General features: G+C 30.1%; 1 protein-coding gene across 1 annotated transcript in view; it reads left to right on the top strand.

Annotated features, from left to right (window-relative positions):
- Positions 1 to 21,371, top strand: part of LOC132741090 (myosin light chain kinase, smooth muscle-like) — a 108,462-nt gene that overhangs the window by 12,110 nt on the left and 74,981 nt on the right. Inside the window, exons 20-24 of the mRNA XM_060729176.1 lie at positions 98 to 237; positions 1,664 to 1,823; positions 2,713 to 2,873; positions 3,210 to 3,348; positions 5,263 to 5,331. Of these exons, the coding sequence (XP_060585159.1) occupies positions 98 to 237; positions 1,664 to 1,823; positions 2,713 to 2,873; positions 3,210 to 3,348; positions 5,263 to 5,331 (669 nt within the window). The remainder of the gene's footprint in view (positions 1 to 97; positions 238 to 1,663; positions 1,824 to 2,712; positions 2,874 to 3,209; positions 3,349 to 5,262; positions 5,332 to 21,371) is intronic.

The following is a 21,371-nucleotide window of genomic DNA, read 5'->3' as shown; positions in this document are numbered from 1 at the left end:
TGTTAGAATCAATATTCAAAATGTTAAAAATGCCTCTGTCAGTAATAGATGCATAATTTTACCAAAATATTCCTAAATTTTATTTTCTACCTTTCAGCTGCCTCTGAAGCAGACACAGCAAAATTTGTCCTTGAACTTGACCCAGAGGTCAATGTCAAATCAGGAGCCTCTACCAAGATCAAATGTCAAGTCAGTGGAGAGGTCAAATCAGTAGAGTGGAAGAAAAATGGAGAAAAGGTAAAAAGTTACTTTTAATTTATTTATTATATGAAAAAAAGAAACAATATGTAGGAAAAAACTATTTCATGTCATTAAATAAAGGCTAAATAGCAATATGTGTATTTGATATCTTCAGCAACACTTTAAATTTTGAATATTATGGTCACTTGAATTCATCAAAAGGAAATTATCTGGACAAAAAAAAAATGCAAAATTATGACAACATGGATTTTAAAGCAATATTCTACAGTGCAATATTCTACAGTATGAAATGGACAAAAGATGTAAATAGATTAAAAACTTTTAAATAAGAAATTCAAATTTGTTTTCCATTATCTGACAGATAAACAAGGAAACATATTAATAAGTATAACAGGGTATATAAAGATATTAAAATATTGGATGATATATTCTTCAATTTCAATATTTATTGACTAAGGGCAAACTAAAAATGCTTAAGGATTGAAGATTCGATGATTTAAATTGTTGACTTTTTTTTAGAGAACACAAACACACACATACAAACATGGGATTATACAGGTCTGAAATGATGTAACTTTGTTGATATACAAACAAAAACTGCTCAATTTTCCTTTATAATGAGTGTTTAAAATTCCCAATTACAACTTTATTACATACGTTGGTCAATTTTGGACAATTAGATTACCTTTGTTCAAGTATTTATTCTCAATAATTGGATGGTCAGTGTATTTATGACCTGTAGAAGTGGACAAGGGGTGCAGTGTCATTTAAATTTGATACACTTGAATAAGCTAAAAGTTTTGACAAATCGCAGAGCTAGATTTAGATGAGTCAGTCTCAAGTTTTAAATACAAATTGAAGCCTATTGCCTTATGTACATGTTGACAATTACACCATTATAAAGGATATTTTTATATTTTATTATTTTGAATTATGAAATTATGTAATTGAAGCTATAAAGTTCTACAGTAATTTAACACATTAAGTTAAATGATAAAAAGACTTGGATAATCATTTGTCAAGTGAAAGGAAACTATTTGAAGGAAGACTTACAAATTTCAAAACAAAAGAGATGGAAGTGGAGGTTTACAGTGAAAATGAAGAATTTGTTAGTTTTCTTTTTTTGAAAAAAAATCTTAAAAACTATGATTTGTTTATATAGTTACATTATATTGGTTTAAAGTTTTGTTATATTGGTTTATAGTTATGTTATATTGTTTTGTATGAACAGACTTAATCAAACTGAGTCTGCTACATTTTCAATTTTGCTGTTTTGAGAGTTCTTTAGGGATTCTGTTTAACTCTAATTTACCACTTACAGCTAAAAATATTTATATGGTAAAGTGTTTATTTTATGTTGTTTTTTTTTAAGTTTTAAACTTTCTGGATACATGATTGTATTGTCTTTGTTTTTCTGTTGACAATTATGAAGGGTTTCTATGTTAACACATTTCTTTTTCAGATTGAAGACTCAGACAAAGTGAAGATGAGCCAGGAAACAGATGGCACTCTGACCATTGACCTATTCAATCTTAAACCAGCAGATTCTGGAGAATATTCATGTTCTGTTTCCATGGTATCTGGAGAGAACTTGACAACAAAGGGAAAGATAATTGTCAATGGTATTCTTTTTTCTTAGAAATAACATTTTATAAATATATATTTAAGTAATTGATACTTGATAGTAATATATATTGTATAAATTGCTAAATGGGTAATGATTGTATCTCATATTTTGACTTATTAACAGTTACCACTTTCTTTATCATTACATTTGTTAATTTATCTTTCACAAATTTGAATTGCAATCAATCTTAAATAAATATGTTTAAACCATAACCAGTTAGCCCCAATGAGTGTCATTGTAGACAAGTTTTAATGTATATAATTAATAAAAGAAATATGGATACAGCAACCCTGAGATAAATAACTAGTGAAAATGGATTTAAAGTATAGCAGAATTTAATTTATAAAGTGTTTAACATTTTGAATCTATGTAGCTTACAAGATGGTTGAGAATTAACATAACATAACATGTAGTTTATTAGCATAATATGTGTTTACATACATAGCCATTTACAATGCATGAAATACAGACATGAATTGAAATTTTTAACAGAAGAATGTGATCGATTCCAAAAAGGATAAGTATATTGATAAAATGTACATTCAGTCAATTTTCAAAAAACATGCAAATTATCTGCAACTGTGACTAGAGGTTTTCAATGGTTAACTGACTATAAAAAATTTGCGTCTCTTTGATCATTATATAGTATGATAGTATAAAATACTTTGTAATAGTCAGTTTTTAAACATTGTTATTGTTATTTCCTAGTTGAAAGGCAGAATTATACCTACCCATGTACCAGCTCTTGTCTGTAAGATTTCATGGGTTGGCATCTAAGTTATCATTAATTATGACATTAACAGTGTCTCTTTAACTGTAAAATATAAAAACCTAAACAAAACCTATAATTGTAAGGGATATTTAAATAATTCTTGTATTTTTAGATTCAAATGGAGAGAAAAATGGTGCGCCAGTTTTCACAAAACCCCTAAAGGACCTTAACGTCCATGATGGAGATAAGGTGACCCTCGAATGTGAAGTAACTGGCACCCCACGTCCTCAGATCTCCTGGTTTAAAGGCAACAAAGAAGTTCTAGATTCCCAGGTAATTCTTAAATTTCTGGAAGAAGCGGGCTTCCCTGCCTTCCTCACTGCTGTCTGAATGTGGAATTTCTGTAGTTGTATACATTAGTTCATTATAAAATTGAGGAACTGTAAACATTATAATTTAGAGGAGTTTCTGTCTTAAAATGTTTTATTCACTATTCACCTTTAAAATAATTGACCATTTATGTCAAAAATTTGCAATTTTTATTTGTTATTGCTTCATATAAGAGGGAGATAATCAGAATGAACATGTAAAAATTTTAAAACAGTGTTATTTCCCTTGTTATAAACACTAAGGAGTAATGGCCTAAAAATAAATGATTATCATTTACAGGATTTTCAAATCACATCAATTGGTAACAAATGCTGTTTAGAGTTTCTGGACATTTTCCCTGAAGATGAAGGCCGTTACTTCTGTAAGGCGAGTAACTCAGCAGGGGAGGCAACTACATCCTGTGTCCTGATGGTAGATGGTAAGTTATAAAATACTGTGTTATAATTTACCCTTCTCTGAAATCTGCAATGTGATGTGTTTGGTATTAAACCATTTCATATATAAGTATTTTCATAACCTCATTGATTTGATAATGGCATTGAATTTATTCATTGAATTGATAACGGCATTGAATTTATTCATTGCATTGAATTAATTCATTGAATTGAATTAATTTGTTGATTATTACAGAGCAAACTTTATACTAATATTTAAGTACTTTTATACCAAAAACCTGTAAATTTCCAATGGACTGAACTGTTCCAAATTTTAAGAAGGGAAAGTTCATTATACAAGCAGGCTTGTTGAAGTATGAACGTTAATTATTAAATTCTTGTCATAACATGTAATAGTTATTGAATTCTGGTTAATTACATGTAAAAATTATTAAATTCTTGTTATTACATGACCGTAATAAGTATTAAATTCTCATTATTACATGTAATAATTATTAAATTCTTGTTATTACATGATGTCAAACTACAATCATTGCAGAACTCAGAAAAGTATATAACTCGTCACAAAATTCATAATTAACAGTTAGTCTGTAAATTTTTACATTTGAAATCCACAAGTAACAACAGCATAAAGTTAACTCACATTTTATAATAACTCTCCATTTCTGAAGCAATTTATTTTTTAAATGTTGTCTGTTTGTTTGTTTTGCATTTTTCCACAAATGCAATCTTGTTACTCAACATTTTAATAATGAAAAAATCTGTAAATTCATGAAGATTTAGCAACGTTTGATCATTTTAACACATCACTGGTATCTTTATGATTTATTTAAAAGAATTCGTTGTTAATATCCTTTTAAAAAAGATAATGGAGGGAGCAATTAAATTTAACAGCTTGGAATAATTCAAAGGAAAAATCATATTCAGGGTCGGAAAATGTAGTGAAAATAAGACAGTGGGAAAAAATGCAGGAGGGAAAATATTCATAGGGAAAACAAGGAGAAATGAACATGTGAAATGAAACAGTTTTAAATCTTTCGAAATCAAGTAATAAGAAATAAATAAAAAAACAACATTTGACAGATTAATGAATTTACAGATACCATATTCATATAATATATTTATCAGACATTAACATGTGTCTATATAATTATGATAATTATGATAACATTGTTGTAAAAGTATATATATTGTTATGTGATGAATACTTATACATCATCATTGTAAATAATATTGCTAGTTTTTTTGTACATCATGTACAAATACAAGCATTCACTACCCTTTCTTGTCATTTAATATGCTGAAATTAAAGAAAACCACACACGAACAAGAAACTTAAAAAAAAAAATCAAATATTTGTGTTAATTTATGCATACAACAAGTTTCAAGTGTTTTTAGCAAAAAAATATAACAATAAAAAAGGTTGTATGTCTACTATACAGTTAAATCCATATATAAATACCGTACTTGGGAATAGAAAAAAAATGGCAGCTGACTAGACTCATATTGTGTCAAAAGTTTTGATCGTTCAAACTAGAAAAAATAAAGTCACGTCATAAGGTGGCAGATGCCTTTTGTCTTTGGGTGGTCTTTTTATCAAGTTTAACTGTATTGTGTTAATAGAAAGGGTAGTTATAGCTTTGTTATGAAGGTTTATATGCTGCATTTTTTTTAAAAAGAGATAGATGTACATGTTCTATATAAATCAGTAATGTGTCAGGGAAAAGATGCCACTTGGCTATTTATGAGTTTATCTTTATTTGTCATGGAGAAAATAACATCAGTTACATATTAATTTGTTAAGTATGAAAAGCAAAATTAACTCAAATGGCATCTAAGAGTCAGTAATCTTGTATATTTTCAAATGGTGTCTTTGTGCCTGACATGTTACTGGTGTAAGACCTGTATATATTTAAATGGTTCATTTATTCCTTTAGATGATCTGTCATTCACACTTGATTCGTCCATTGGTTCTTCCTACTCTTCTCTCTATCCCGTCCCGCGTGGTAAGTCGATCTCTCGTTCCCCTTCCCAAGGGGGGCGACGAGAACACACAGTTCATATGTAACCATTAGTTACCATAACAAAATCTAGATATTTATATAGTGCTTATTTAACCAGTTACTGCTTATAGAATATAATATTTTTACAGTTATATAGCTACAAAAAAGACGAGAAAACAAGAAGACTGTTTGAATTGAGGGGAGTTAACTCTTTCAAGACTATTTGTTTAATTGTGAATATATTGAGAAGAGTTATCTTTTCCTGGTTTAATAGAATATTGATAGGGGAATGAAAGAACTTTTCAACTTTTATAGAGTTAAGATTTTAAAAAGCTTGAAAAAATCGTCTTTAGGTAAATTTGAAGTATATGCATTTTAGAATTTTAGTAATAAGTATAATTAATATTTTTGAAAAAAAAAATCAAAGGAATTCAAAAGAACATAATCTGGTTATCATGAGAATTTGGTCCATTTGAAGAAAATAAGATATTCAATATTGTAAAGTGTCATTGAAAATTCTTTTGATTGCATAACTTAAAGTATTTAACAAGTGATTATGTAAGTTGAAAGAGACTATTATCATTTTGTTTACAGAAATTTCAGATGGTTTTTCAATATAAAGATTATGTCAGTGGCAGCACTTACTTTATGCTGTGCTGTTCAATAGTACATTAGCTAGGGGGATAAGTTGTTATAATGGTGGAATCTCGGAGGGATAAGCCCTTAATCTACTTTACTGTAGTCAAACTGTGATACTAACTGTTGATTATGTCAAAGTCTTAAAGTCAATATTTAAGATTATAATTGTACTATCAAATCATGTACACAATGTTGAGATTTATTACTTGTTTTATAAGTGCATGATGTGCTTGAAAATTCCTGTCAAATTTTTTGGGTACCAGTCATTTGTTTGTAGGCTTATGCTTGCACCAATTTTTTCTATAAATTTCAAATGTCTCTGCTCAAGTTATTATTATTAATAAGTACATTTGATGGGGAAATACTTATGCACTTGAAGTTATTTTCAAAAATGTAAAAGTCACTTTACTCTAAATTGTTCTGTGTTTTAATCTTTTTAAAATGTCTCGGACATCAATATATTCTGTTGTTTAACTTCCAGCTTTAATAATTGTCCATCCTTTAGTAAAGTTCAAGTATTTTTTTTATTGTATGACTGTATCACATGAAATGTTAAAGGTTTTAAGAAAAAGGAAAAAGTAATTTATTTGTGTTGACATTTCTCGTTGGTCTACAATACCCAAATTGTACCAGCTCACTAGAGCTTAAAAGCTCTGTCAACATGAAATATTTGGATCATGTCCCTTTTTCAGACAACAAGGGAATGTGTAAAACCCATAATCCCCAGACAAAACCACCATAATCACAGGGGTCTGGACGAGTCAAGGGTATTATTAACAAGAGAGAAAAGGGGCTAATTATTGGACCCCATTTATAAAGGCTAAAACTGTTCATTTTTTAAAGTGCCTAATGGATTAGATGAAAGGGTGTACTCAAATTAGCCATTTAGTGCTCTGACCAGTGATTAACTACATGATTTATTCTGTCCATGTCTGTCACTTATACTGTGCATGTCTATGACAGATTTTAAATTGGTTATTCTGAGGGGAAAACTAAAAAAAATTCTGTATTCTGGTATATACTGGAAAAGGCGTTTGAAATGAATAAATGCTTTAATTTTGCCTTTTCACCCAACAGAATGCATTCTAAGACATATATCTGCACACACCGATTAACATACGTTAATAAATGAAAAATATAAGAATTGGTGAAAAAGCGATATTTTTCTATTTTGTGAAGGGTCCGGAGGTACTGATAAGTTACATCCAAGGAAAAATGTTTTATGTCTCTTGTTTAGTCATTGCATTTTAAAATATATAAATATGGCATATCTTGAATATTGACTGATTAAATCTATTAAAGAAAAGTTATATAGTTTACATGTATCTAAATTATTCTACTTTATGAGAAATATTCAGATTGTCTACAGAATTGAGAGAGGAAAATGGAGTTTGAATTGGTCATTTGGTACCTTTTTATATTCATTATAGAAGAGTGGTCAGTTGTAATCAAGTATTATGGAACATTGCAATTTTTTTTGGAAGAATTTCTGTAAAATAAATGTCCATATAATAGTTTCCAGAGGGAATTTCAGTCTAAAACAAAAAGTGTAAGAAACACTGGTGGATGTTGTATTTCCATTTCAGGAATTTTCCCTGTTTTGTTTTTATTAACCAAAAATTTAAGTAAATTAAGACTGTTTCTGTAGTATCTGAAAGATATTTTAAAACTAATATGTTTATTATCTTTTCCACACATGATTGGATATGTATCAATAAAAAATAACTAACATTCTTGAAAAAGAAAATAATTCAAAATATTTTTAGTTGGATAGATTTCAAAATTTTACTTTTGGAATTTGTCAAAACATACTTTGACACTATATTGTTTTCATTTATTCTTTTAAATTATTTTCACAAATGGATGTTTATGGGAACACTGCCTTAACATTGCAAATGAAACTTCTTTGATATACGCCAGTGTTGCATTAAGACACGTTAATTTACAGACTATCTTTAAAAATAGTCTACAGCTAGTTTAAACATAGACACAGTTATAATGTGTTTTGTATTTATTTTTGTCAATTTTGAGACACTGTGAGATCATCAAATGTTACTTAAGCACCTTTATATAATACCGGCCATTATGAACAAAATGATACTAGTTTTTATAAAAGGCTATGTAATTTGTTTTAAATATTACCCTCTAAATAAGGGGTAATGTTAAGAAATAATTACGGGCTATCCAAGATTTTTGAAAGATAAGTTTTCTTGATGTCTTCAGATGTCTTTAAAGAATTCCCGCCCAAGCTGCATGGTGAAAGAACTCAGTTGATCTATGGCCCCAAATGTTATCTTCAAAGTTTTCATAATGGTAATGATTGAAAATAATTTGGTCAAATTGACAGCAATATTTGTAATAATGTGTGTTCATTTACCAGTATAAACCTACTGACCTCTCTCACTAAACCTTGAGAAGAACGGAAATCTTTTAACTTCTTTATATTTAAGCAAAGTCATTATTAACTTTACATTTATGGCGCCCTTCTGGTAAATAAACATTTTTTTTTAAAATGATTTATATGAATGACCTCTGTGTTTTACTGCATAATGTAATAAACTTCCCAATGTTTGCTAACTCGGTAACAAATAGGGGGTTTTTATGTCTAAAGGTCAATGGAAGGTATATAAATATTCATATAATTCATTGTTTTAGTACATATCATTTTTGCTACTGATTTTAAACTTTATAAAAGTACAATTAATAAACTTCATAATAAAAGACTAAAGTTCTTTGTAAAATGTGCACATATAATAACAAAGTTTCATCCGGTTAGCTCAATAAGTAGAGCATTGGAGTGTGAATTGGGTGACCGGGGTTCGAATCCCAGACAGTGCAGGTCACTTTCGTTGTGATTGCATGATCATGAAATCCTTTCCGGGGATTATTCGCTCTATACCTTAGCTCTTGCATTAACAGAAGTTTTAGTTCTTTGCAAAAGTAAAGGCCAGCCAAGGAATGATTCCGTGGCTGAACTGTGCTCTAGTTATGTGGCTTACTGCTGTGATTCGAAGTGAAAACTACCAATACCACTAAAGTTTAGCACAATAAATAAAAGACAAGACTTAAGTACTGAACAAGGGCTGGCTAGATCATTGGATTTCATGATTGGAAAAGGTACTAACTGAATATAAAATAATACTTCATGATAACTTTGATTTGTGAATTATTTCACTTTTGCCATGTCAGCAAAACGGAACAGTCTTTTAGGTTTGGAGCTTCCATGTGTGTAAGCAAATTTACATGTGGTCAGTGGACAAACAGTTTATAAAATCCTGTGTAAACAGTGGTGTGCTTGATTGTAATAAATGTTAATAAACTCAAAACTTAATGTAAATAACTGACCACTGGTCAGATGCCCCCAGCAGGCACTAATAGTTGACATTCGTTAAGCCTTCTTTATTTATTTTCCTGGCCGTTCATTAATGAACAAATTTTGTTGACGGCAACACTTATATATTACATCATGTGAGTCATTATAGAGGAGGGTTGGAGTTTAAATGATTTTTAAAATGTGGCTTGTCCACTTTCAAGTGGAGATATCTGGGTTAACTCTCAATAGGGGCATGATACTTCAATACAAATTTGAAGTGATTGTAGTTTGATATAGAGTAATGAAATTTTGAAAATTCTTCAGTTATATAATAATATCCCCCACAAAGCAAAATCTTTTTCATTATTTATCAAATCAAAAAGATGAATAGCTGTTAAATTTACAAAAGTGAACCTGACTGGTACTTAATGTAGGTGTAACCCAAAGAGCATTTGACAGACAAAATTTATTTGCTTTTCAAAAAATATATTCGCAAATTTAACAAACAAAGACCAATCTAATGACGTATCATAAATAGAAAATTTATGAATACACATACAACATGTGATAAAGATGTTAAATTAATTAAAACAATTATGCAGATTTTATGCTTTATGCATAACAGTGTGGTTGTAGAACAATCAAAATAACTTTGTAATAATAATGTTCACTAAAATGCATGTTTAAAGTCATGAGCACTCACAATCAATCATTGTTCTGGTGAAATATTTATTACAGAATAAATATATTCACATAATTTAACATTTAGACAAAAGTATTGGCTAAGTAATAAGCCTACTTAACTGCCTGACGAGCTAGACCTACTGGACTGTAACAAATAAAAAACGCAAAAAACACTGTATGCAGTGCTTAGGTACATAGGTACATTGAAATTCCGTGACAATGGTCAAATATTTTGACCTCTTATATCATAACTTGACTGTAACGGAAAAAAACGATAAAACCACTGTATGCAGTGCTTACGTACATTGTCAAATTCCACCGCATTGGTCAAATATTTTTTCCGGTCATTTCCTTGTCGTAAAGCTTGTTTTTACTTGCGTTAAATGGACAGGAAAATAAAGACTGGTTGTTTTTATGTGGTATCATAATGTTTCATGTTAACAACCTGAGGTGACCTGACGTTTAATGCCCTTGTTTGTCTTACCTGCTATATTCACAAGATTAATCATTGTTACCCATGTTAACACATACTTATCTTTTTAAGGAAAAATGTTATTACATTATATTTTGGCAGCCGTACAGTTCTGGTTGAAAACCATGTCAAGTGGTAAACAGTTCTGTACTGAATTGAATAATAATAAAAAAAAAATCTTTGAAAGTTTATAATACTAATAATGATTTCATATTGTGTGCCAATTGTTCAAAATCATTACATCCAACCAGATTCATGTTGGCTGCTTGATTTATGCATTTTGAAAATGAATATTCAAAAATTACTGAGTACACCGGTCATCCAGTAAGTTCCAATTTCAAAACAAGACAAGTTCAAAACGTTGGTCTATTTTATTAATGCTGAAACAATATTTAAAAAAAAAAAATATTTCAGCATCTAGCCCATAATCCAGCTGGGTATATTTACACCTGGGTACTGGTGACATGTTACCTTAACCTGTAATTAGTGATACAACACACCTGCACTGATTACGTTTTAAGGGGGGAGAGGTAGGGTTTAATTACAACATTTGTAACTTTTTTTATTTTCAATGAAACAAAATCTTGTTTAGGGGCAAGGTATTAAAAAATAATCATTTCAGACAAAATAATCTTTTAAGATTTATTGAGGTGAAGGATTGCATGTTTAAATTTAAGGAATCTACATTTTTGATTTATTACCATATTAAGGTTAAACCTTTTTTAAAGTGACCTATGATATACATTGTAACTTAAACATCATTATGTTAGTTCACCATCCTATTCCTTATAGCCAATCTGTGAGACAATAGAAAAATATTTTGATTCAGATATAACCTTTTCAATAAAGGTATGGTCATTATGTACAATACAAAGGTTTATTTGTCTACAGTCTTGTAGTCCAATTTAGAAAAGAATTTCAAGACTTTACAGAACATAATTATGTAGCTTAAATGCCAATTTGGTGACAAACCCTCTGAAATTCCTGAAAAATGCTATTAATATACTGGTACTGAACACCTTTTTGGGAGTTTTCAAGTTAGACATAATTATATAGGCAAAATTAAAACTGTTCAATAGAATTTTTTAAAAACAGCAAGTTATTAGAATATGATGATTAATTCTGCCTATATGTCTATGAAAACTCCAGAAAACATCCTTAAAGAAACAAGCAATTTAACATTAGAGAATATTCTAATTTACACAATTGACAAGTTGTTGTTGTTGTTGTTCAAAAAATGCCTGCAGCTGCTGAATATAAAATGACAAGGTTTATAAATGAATATAATGGCAAGGTATTTTAATTAATTCTTTATTCCCTTTAATATAATGACAAGATATTAGATTACAAGATAAGTCTTTATTCAGTTTAATTCAATGAGATTTTTCCCTTATGTGGTGATATAGTAAAGAAACCTTTGTGTCAGTATGTGCACATTTCAATTTTCTGCTTGGTTACAAATTTAATTTTGTTTCGGTTACAGTCACTACAGTTAAGGTGCAGGGTTTTATTATCCCCATTAACCACAGGTCAGGAAATTTAAACCAGAATTAAAACGGTTAAAAAGAGTTGTGGGAGATTTGAAACTTCTTAAATTGTGTATCCATCACTCAAAGTTGTCAGATATTTTATACATTTTCATTCACAGTAAATATTTGGTATTTGATGCTGCATGAGGAAACATGACTGTGGCTTTGAATGGGCCTGAATCTGTAACCTTTCTGTTTAATTGAGTCACACATACTTTTTACATTATCTTAGATCTAAATAAATAAAACCCAGTCACTGGAATTATAGGCTAGCATTAATTAATTGATTTAATTATTGCTTATAAGTAGAGTAATTCCATTGAAATGCCCAAGGAGTCTTTAAAGGCTATTCTGTGGGGTGTGGGTGGAGGGTGAAATAAGGAAAAGAAATAGAAAATGGTTTTAATCAGAGAACATTTTAATATTTTTTTGTTTCCATGGTAAAGTTGTAGTAAAGTTCAATATAAGATGAGGTTACATCAACACTGACCTCAAAACATTAATCATTTGATGAAAAAATTTGTACAGAAGGATCATTGTCAGTATCTATATCAAGATTTATTATAATGTTACTTAAAACTTTTCCATTCTGCAAAATTCTATAGTAATTATAAGTATTCTTTCAGCATTTTTTAAAAAAGGGGAAGTAATTAAATTTGAATGACAGATAGATGACTGAAACTTGAATCCTCATTGTAATTTGGTGGTAAGATTGTAGATGAACAAAACATTTGTATAGAGAAATATGATGTTGTAAAGGTGTTGTATGTTAGAGAAAGATTTGTCAGGTATATCCCCTACAGGTGCTACAACTCTATAGTCAGGTGTCTTATTTAACCTGAACAAATCAAAAAGAAAAATATGTAAATGAATTACCTGAGCATGACACAATAAAACCGGGAGGAAGATTTTTGTGGGATTTTTTTTTCTCATCAAAATGATATGATAAGAGTAAAAATTTGGCTCACCAGAATTTGTCAAAACTAATGTTTTTAGATATTTTTATATAGGGGAATTTTAAGTGACTGTAAAGAGATGTGTGCATACATAATACAGGGGAAGGTTTTGGGTCTTTTATCTGTTGTAATTGCTTTTTATAAAATGGTAACTCCCAAAAAATGGTCACCTCCAAAACATGGTAACCCCCTTAAAAGTATATTTAACTCAAGAAATCTCATGTTTTGAGTATTTTTCTTGCAAATTAAATAGTACAGATTAAAATGCATATTGTATTATTTGGTATTGATATTTTAGTATAAATCTAATTACTTTTTGTATTGATATATTAAAATGTTGAGCAGCAAGGATGATGTTAAACTGAAGCCTGTCTGTCAGTCAAACAGTTTGTTATTTGAAATGACAATGGACCAAATTTACTGCAGGGCAAGTCCCAAACAATGAACCAAATTTACAGTTGGCAAAATTGATGGTACAGCCTATATACAGATATAAAATTGTCTACTTACATGTTGTAAAAATACCTCTTAGAATAATGCATGACTTTTAAATTTCTATTTTTAGACAAAAATGATATTTTAAGAGAGGATAATTAAAGACAACAATTACATCATACTTTCGTTATTTTGACCTCGCCTCTTTAGTCATTTCCTTCCTAATTGTCTAACTTTTCATTCCCATTCAGAAACATCATGTTTTTTCCTGCTCAAAGTATCAACTGTTTAATTGGATGAGTCAAACAATTAACATGCCATTTTGATCATTGTTACAAAATAATGTAATTCTGTATAGTATTGTTATGTATGTATTTGCAATGGTTTGGAACTGTTCACTATTTAGGGCAGAAGATGTGTAAGCGGCAAGATAGCTCACTCGGTAGAGTCGCGGAACAGTATTTCGAAGGTCCCGGGTTTATGTCCCGGCCAGGCTTCACATTTTTCTCACCCTGTGACATTTAGCGCAACACATAATGTGTTCAGTTATGAACCGTAACATATTAATTTAGTGAAGTTAAAGTGGAGATAATGAGTTATTGCTAAGTTTGAATATGATGTTTTACCTTTTGCAAGAACTATGTTAAATGTGCATTATATACCAGCTGGTTCATGTTTATTGAGTTGTTTTGTTAGTTTAGAGTTATATTACATCCTAAAGGGGATACACCCGTAATACAAGACCTAATTACTTGACATTTATTACCTTTAGTCAGGCTTATGTGAAATTTCATCTATGTCATTTTTTGTAAGCGTTTAAAATTTAAGTTAAAACATGTCAAAATAATTTCAAAACTGCTACTGAAGAACAGTGATATTGTTGTAATATTCTGACCGAAGATTCTGGTGGTTTTCTGGTGTCCCTTAAGTTATAAGGTTCTCACATAGTCAGCCAGTGTTTGATTCTTTTTCTTGCATATTACTTGCATAAAATTATGCACTTTTTTTTATATTAGTGTAGGAATTTACAACTTCATTCATAACAGCATAAGTCATCCTAAGAAAATAATTTATAAGAGACGCATGGGAATGACGTCGACTAATGTCTTAATTTTGGGGGTAGTAAGACAGGTTTTTTTAGCACCAGTGTAAACAGTAGATAATCATGTCTGATATGCAAGAATGTACTTTATATTCTGTAAAAATTAATTTATTAACATATTTAAATCACAATTTATTTTGGTCACAAATGATAAAACACAACTATATTATTCAATATTCAAATGCATGTTTAGCTGTCCCTATCGTAAAGATCAACTTGTAATTTTTTTCCATATTTAAATTAAACAAAAATGAAGCTGATGCAGTGTTAAGATACAGTTATCAGTTATAAAATATCTCATGAATATTTGACATACATTATAAATGTATAGATAGCCTCCTCCTTGTCATCAAGTGTGAAATCTGTCAACTCAGCAAATATTACACAAAGATGATTGAATGATAATAATGCATGAAAGCACATGTCAATTCTTCAACAACACCAAAGAAGCAGATGACAGTGTTTCAAATGATCAAAAGGTTACATCTGTATACAATTATGATAGATTTGTGTCATTTGTCTCAACTTTGTCTTTTGATAATTGGTTGTTTTGAAGTACAAACAGGTGATGCACTTTATCTGTATAATAATAATTCCAAATCCTGGGGAAGGGAGATCCTAAGCCATCCGTTTCTCTCAATAGGTAGACGGTTGGACTGTGAATCAAGCGACCCTGATTTGATTCCCAGACAGTGCAGGTCTCTTTCGTTGGTGATTGCTCATGAAATCCTTTCTGTGGTCATTCCCACCATACCTGTGCCCTGGCATGCGCAGAAGTTATCAGTTCTTTTGGAAAGTGAAGGCAACTAGTACTGGTATAATGGCTTGACAGTCTGCCAAGGAATAATGTGGTGGCTGAACTGAACTATGGAGAGTAAAATAACCAAAACCACCACCAATAAAGGAGATCCTTTTAAAAAAATATATGATAATATTATGACTATAAAACTTTTTTTGCTGAGATCTGTCATGGGTTTTTGGATTTTGTATAGAAATGATTGCCCCTTTATTGGCCATGTGATTATATAAGAATGATTCAGAGATTACAGGTAATCTTAGATATAGACAAGATTTATCCTCAGATACAGTCTGGCTACCCCAGACCTTACACAGCTGTCATATCTACACATGCTGATAAACTATCAATAAAATCCCAGCAGGCTATCATATAATATCTCACTGTATACTGTTATTGAATTACCTCCCTTTATTGAATTACCTCCCTTTATGCAAGAATGCGCAAGTTTAAGGTAAAATCTGGCAATTTCCACAGCTTGATTACCTATGATCCTGTTGTGGTGTGAACTAGTTTTGTTGTGTGACCGAAAATCTGTTATTTTGAAACACATTTGATTACTGTAGTAACAATAAGTAAAGGAATTTCAGTCACAATGTACCAAAAATAATAAAGCTACCTCCTACTGGGTCTTGTCTGGCAACTAAAGTGAAACAACAGAATGACAAAAAGGAAACAAAAATTTGAAAAAGAAAAATATATTTAAGAGGACTGATACTAACTTCCTGTATTATAGAAATAGGAAATAGAATTAAAATGAGAAGGAATATCGAGAACTTTTTGGTAGTTTTTGGTCATTTTGACACTTTGAGTACATACTTGACCTTGTTGTCCGTTTATTTACAGAGTGCATCATAACATGATGATATAAGTGCAATAAATATTTACAATGTCATATCTAGTTATTAGATAACGCTTATCAGTTTGAGGAGATAATCTTAAATCATAATTACACCAATAAATGATAAAGTTATGGAGTTATCTCTAGATAGATAGTTACTTAGTCTTACATTGCAAATATTAACTTTTACAATATTTCCTTGTAACATGTCTGGCCAATATTTGAGTCAGGATTTTTATTTTCAGCTCATTTGTCACTACTATAAACTAATTTTGTGATATAGAAGACTTTGTCTTGTTTTTGAGATACAGTATGAGGCAGAGTGCATGGCAATGCAAAGTGGCCAAGCTCCAAAATGATTACACTATGAAATAGCTAACTCAAAGTTCAAATTTGGCTCAATTTGCAAAAGTTGTCCCTGTATTTCAAATTTTGTTTTTGCCCCTTTCATTCCATCAACATCAAAAACTTAACAGAGATGCTCGGACCATTGCATTTAATTTAGTCACCATCTATGTAGAATATTGAGAAATAAAAGTCTGTTGCATATGGCCAAACTCTCGGGTAACTGTTTAGCAGAAACTCTGCAGAGTCTCGTTACTGCTGTATACTGTTGAGTTACCCTCAAGCTAGATATTTTGGTCTGTACCGGCTGCCGGTATAAGATCTTTGTAATGTCTATGTTGTATGTATATGAATTATTTACTATTTTTATGATATGAATGATTCATATTTCTATTTTTCCTATAATTTTAGAGTGTTACTTGTACTAGATATTTGATATTTACCCTTTTTCCTGTAATCGTATTGTAAACTGGTAAACAAAGATTACAAAATTTCTATGTCAAAATATTTGCTAAGCTGACTACTTTCCCTATTATAAATAGTTTGGTAAACATTAAAATTAGAAAATTTGGCCAAAATGTGAACATTAATACACAGTTAATCTTGAAAGTTTTCATAATTTTGTGTGAACACAAGGGATTACAGGATATGTTTACCTGTACAACTTATGATCCAGTTCTTGTGACCTAGATTTCAGACTTGTTTTGGAGCTTTGGCTCATACTTGCAACAGAATTTCAGTAAAATGTTTGTACAGTTGAGAGAATTTCAGTAAAATGCTTGTACAGTTGAAAGAATTTCAGTAGAAAGCTTGACTTCTAGGCCAATTAAGAGAATTTCAGTAAAATGCTTGACTTCTAGGCCAGTTAAGAGAATTTCAGTAAAATGCTTGTACAGTTGAGAGAATTTCAGTAAAATACTCATAATGTACAGTTGAAAGAATTTCAGTAGAAAGCTTGACTTCTAGGCCAATTAAGAGAATTTCAGTAAAATGCTTGACTTCTAAGCCAATTAAGAGAATTTCAGTAAAAAGTTGCTTGACTTCTAGGCCAATTAAGAGAATTTCTTTTAAATGCTTGACTTCTAGGCCAATTAAGAGAATTTTTGTCTTCTTGCTAGGACAATCAGCCTCTAATTCTTCTTCTTAAATTTTTATTCAGGTATTTTTATCTAAAGGCTGTAAATTTAAAATTCTTCTTTTTAATACCACAAAACTTAAAGAATGGCATGTATTACATGAACCTTTTGCATTTCATGATTTTAAACATCCAAGATTTTTTACAAGTTTTTTGGCATAGTCAGCAAAGTATTTAAACATTCCAAATGCATTTTATGTATAATATTTATGAGATAATATCATCACTTTAATGGAAAACTTGTTTATTGGGATGAAAGGGTAGAATTAGATAAAAGCTGATATGTAAATGTATCATTTTAATGGGAAGCATATATGTGTTACACATATTTGGAATTGTTGACATTGTATTGGTTAAGAAATATTGCAAATAAATGTCTAAAACTGTATCATATGATATAATGTTATATCTATAAAATGCATAAATAAAGCTGCAAAAATGCTTTCTAAAAATTGCATGATATTATCTCTTACTAAATTTTTTAGCTCACTGGAACAATGTGATCTAGTTTGTCAGAGCTATTATAATCAAATGTTTTGTTGATTTTTTTTTCTGAGAAAAAAATCCTTTAGTTGAGCTAATTATTTGTCTTGATTCCATGACAAAAAAAAACCCACAAAAATAATCTGAAAATTTTCAAAAAATAACAGAAATAATCTGAAATGTTCCAAAAATATAGAAAAATGAAATATCTTGAAGTGATTCAAATGTATAGAGATAATATGAAATGTTTAAATTTGCTCAGTTAAAATTAGGGTGAGTTATAAAAGGCTATTTTGACTCTCTTGTTTTTTTTTGCTATATGGTAGTTGGTTTTATGTCCCATGTATAAAGTTTATATTACCATGAAATGCTTGTCTCATATTTCATTATATTTCTAAATAATAATGATGTTGAAATGGTGATAATGATCTTTTATGATTTAATATCAAAAACATTTCTTAAATATATTTTAAGTTGTAGCAAAAAGTTTGGTACAGTTATTTGACACTTTCAGTTACCTGAAATTACTGAATTCTTCTGTTATATTTTTCATATTACAGATTATGAGATAAACATTTAAGTTGATGTGATAATATTTTCAACAGATCAAGTTTAAAATTAGGATACTGTATTAGAATTTAGAAATTAGTCATTTTAATTCCTGAAACTGGCAACACTTTGAATAACATTGTTGTTATTGTTTAGTAATGTACAAAAATAGGTCTAGACTTAAGGACACTTCAGTGAGGATTAAAATCTGAAGTGGGTCTTAACAATTTTGATCCATTACCATGCGCTTAGTAAGTTTTTACCAAAATAAAAATAATATCACCTCTGCTGCATAGGTTTAATGTTAGAATAAAAGTTCAAGGATAAGACTTGTTTGCCCTATTTTCAATATTATTGCGGCATTATGTTTTGGCATGGACCCTGTGAACTGTCCAAGATAATATACGTTTTAGATTATACAAGCTCGCCAAAGGGTGAGCATATATAGGCGCTGTCTTGTCCGTCTGTCCATACGTCTGTCCATCCGTTGTGCTTGTCTGGAGCATAACTTGAAAACCCTTGGATTTGTTTAAACTTCACAACCGTCATGTATTGCTTGATTTTTATAGAAATTTATTTGTATTATTACTTTATCCTTTGATGTGAAAATACCAGGAAGTACTTTAGTAGCATAAATGTAATATATCTACTAAACGAAATAAGTCTTCATTTTGAAGTGTTTTCTATACGCTTCTAGGAAGGACTGACCGTTTGATTGTTGCCTGTTATTTCAATTGCTTTTTCTCGCAAGATTAATAGGATGATTTAATACAGGAACAAGAATATCTGTATAAGATCATGAAAAATGATAATTAACATGTAGCATTTTTAACGAAATAATAATTTCCGAGTTGGAATCACATGGTGTACCTTAAGGTATTGGTTTAGTTCCAAGCAGGAACATTGTACTGGTTGCGATGGTAGTGGTGTTGGTAGTTTTCACTCCGGATCACGGCAGTAAAACCAGAGCACATTTCTGAGTCACCACATCATTCCTGATCATCCTGTCATGCCCACTTCTCAGTCCAATTCTCTACTTGTTGGGCTAACTGGAGGGCTTAAACATTGTGTTTTTATGTTCAGAAACTTATAATCAAGCAAGATTACAGAAGATTGGTGGTTTTACTCAGGTGACTGCATGGGGTTGTTGCGGAGGTATTTCCTCACAATACTGTCATATGGTCATAACATAGGTATGGACTTAAAACCTACCCCTTCCCTTCTTTGTCATATATGAATTATTAAAATTGTAATATTTGTCTTCCATATCTGAGGAAGTTCACACTGATAAACAAGACCTAGTAATTCATGGAAGGAATAATTCAATATCATAAAACAAACAGATAGGGAATGTGGGGATATGAGAATACCATTGTTTAAAATACTTTCTTTATGAGGTGGTTAATGCTTCCAGGGGGGTACATTGTGAAATGATCTGATGATAGGTCAGAAAGTACTTATTAAATGAGGAATATCTGAAGAAATTTTGGGAGTGTTGATGGTTTTGTTTTTGGTACAAGGGGTATATTATTTATTGTGTTTATTTTTTTTCACTTACAAGAGTACAGTGGTTAACCTTGTTTCCACTCTTTGACGTTAAATGTTAGTTTAACAATATCTGTCATTTTAAGTTGACAATCCTAAATACATCATCTTAATAAAAACATAAGACATCAATCTGTTGAAAAAAGTCACAACCTTATAAGCCACCAACCATAAGCAGGTAAAGCCAGGACAAGATTTTTAGCTCAACATTCACTAAATTTACATCCTTAATTTGTAACATAAAAAAAAGCATTTAGTCAACACTTGTACATTTTTCTCCAATAAAAAACAAAATCTCAATTTAAAGGCAAAAATGACCAAAAATCTTTTTAATTGGGGACAATAAATCGTTCAGTAGAATATTGTACAGCATCACACTATACATACACTTTTCATATACAACTTTTCCTAGAAATCTCATATAAATCAATTATAATAATTGGTTACAATATTAATCAATGTGTTTCACATATATATACATATATATAATTAATGGATGTAACGGATGTAGATGACTATAATGAGGAGGATCTGATTCATTATCACTTGACGAAATTTCAATGATAATTATAGCAAATGTGACACTGTCATTTTAATAGATGAAATGTTCATTAATTTTTAATAAGTAAGGCCATTCACTTTTCAAACCCTGTCAACAATAATATGTTATCATTATGACAGTATTGAGATAGTCATTAAAATAGTGATTTTAACTATTAGGCTTAATGCAACATGATGAGTGTAGGACAAAAGTTCTCCCAGACAAAAGGCTTCCCGTCCAAGGATGGTTTTGGTCCAGGAGAGCTTTTGTCCGTTTCCCCAACTGTTTGGTAAATGAACTAGTAGTTTTAAAGCAACTTGTTGGGTAAACGAACCAGTTCAGCTTCCTGACAGTGATCTGAGGGTCTAGAGTTTGAACCATAATTAGTCTTTGTGCATTTTTCTTGTGATAAATTATATAATTTATTCATATTAATAAAAAATGGCCATTCTTTGATAAAAAAATGATGTCTAAAAGATTCTTTATAAAAAATCTGATCATTACAATTGAAATTTACTGAATCACGTTTCTTATATAATATTATGAAAAGTTTACATCTATATAAGCAGTAATAGGTTTTTATCCCAGACAGCCATAAACCTTTATAAATGCACAAGTTGTTGTTAGAATTGATTGAAACAAAATAATTAAACACCATAAAAGTAGCATTCCAAAGTC

This window comes from Ruditapes philippinarum, unplaced genomic scaffold, assembly GCF_026571515.1.
Source record: "Ruditapes philippinarum isolate M1 unplaced genomic scaffold, ASM2657151v2 ctg2_1_1_1_1, whole genome shotgun sequence".
NCBI lineage: Eukaryota > Metazoa > Mollusca > Bivalvia > Venerida > Veneridae > Ruditapes > Ruditapes philippinarum.
The sequence above is the reverse complement of the archived record's forward strand: the minus strand, read 5'-3'. Positions and strand labels throughout refer to the sequence as shown.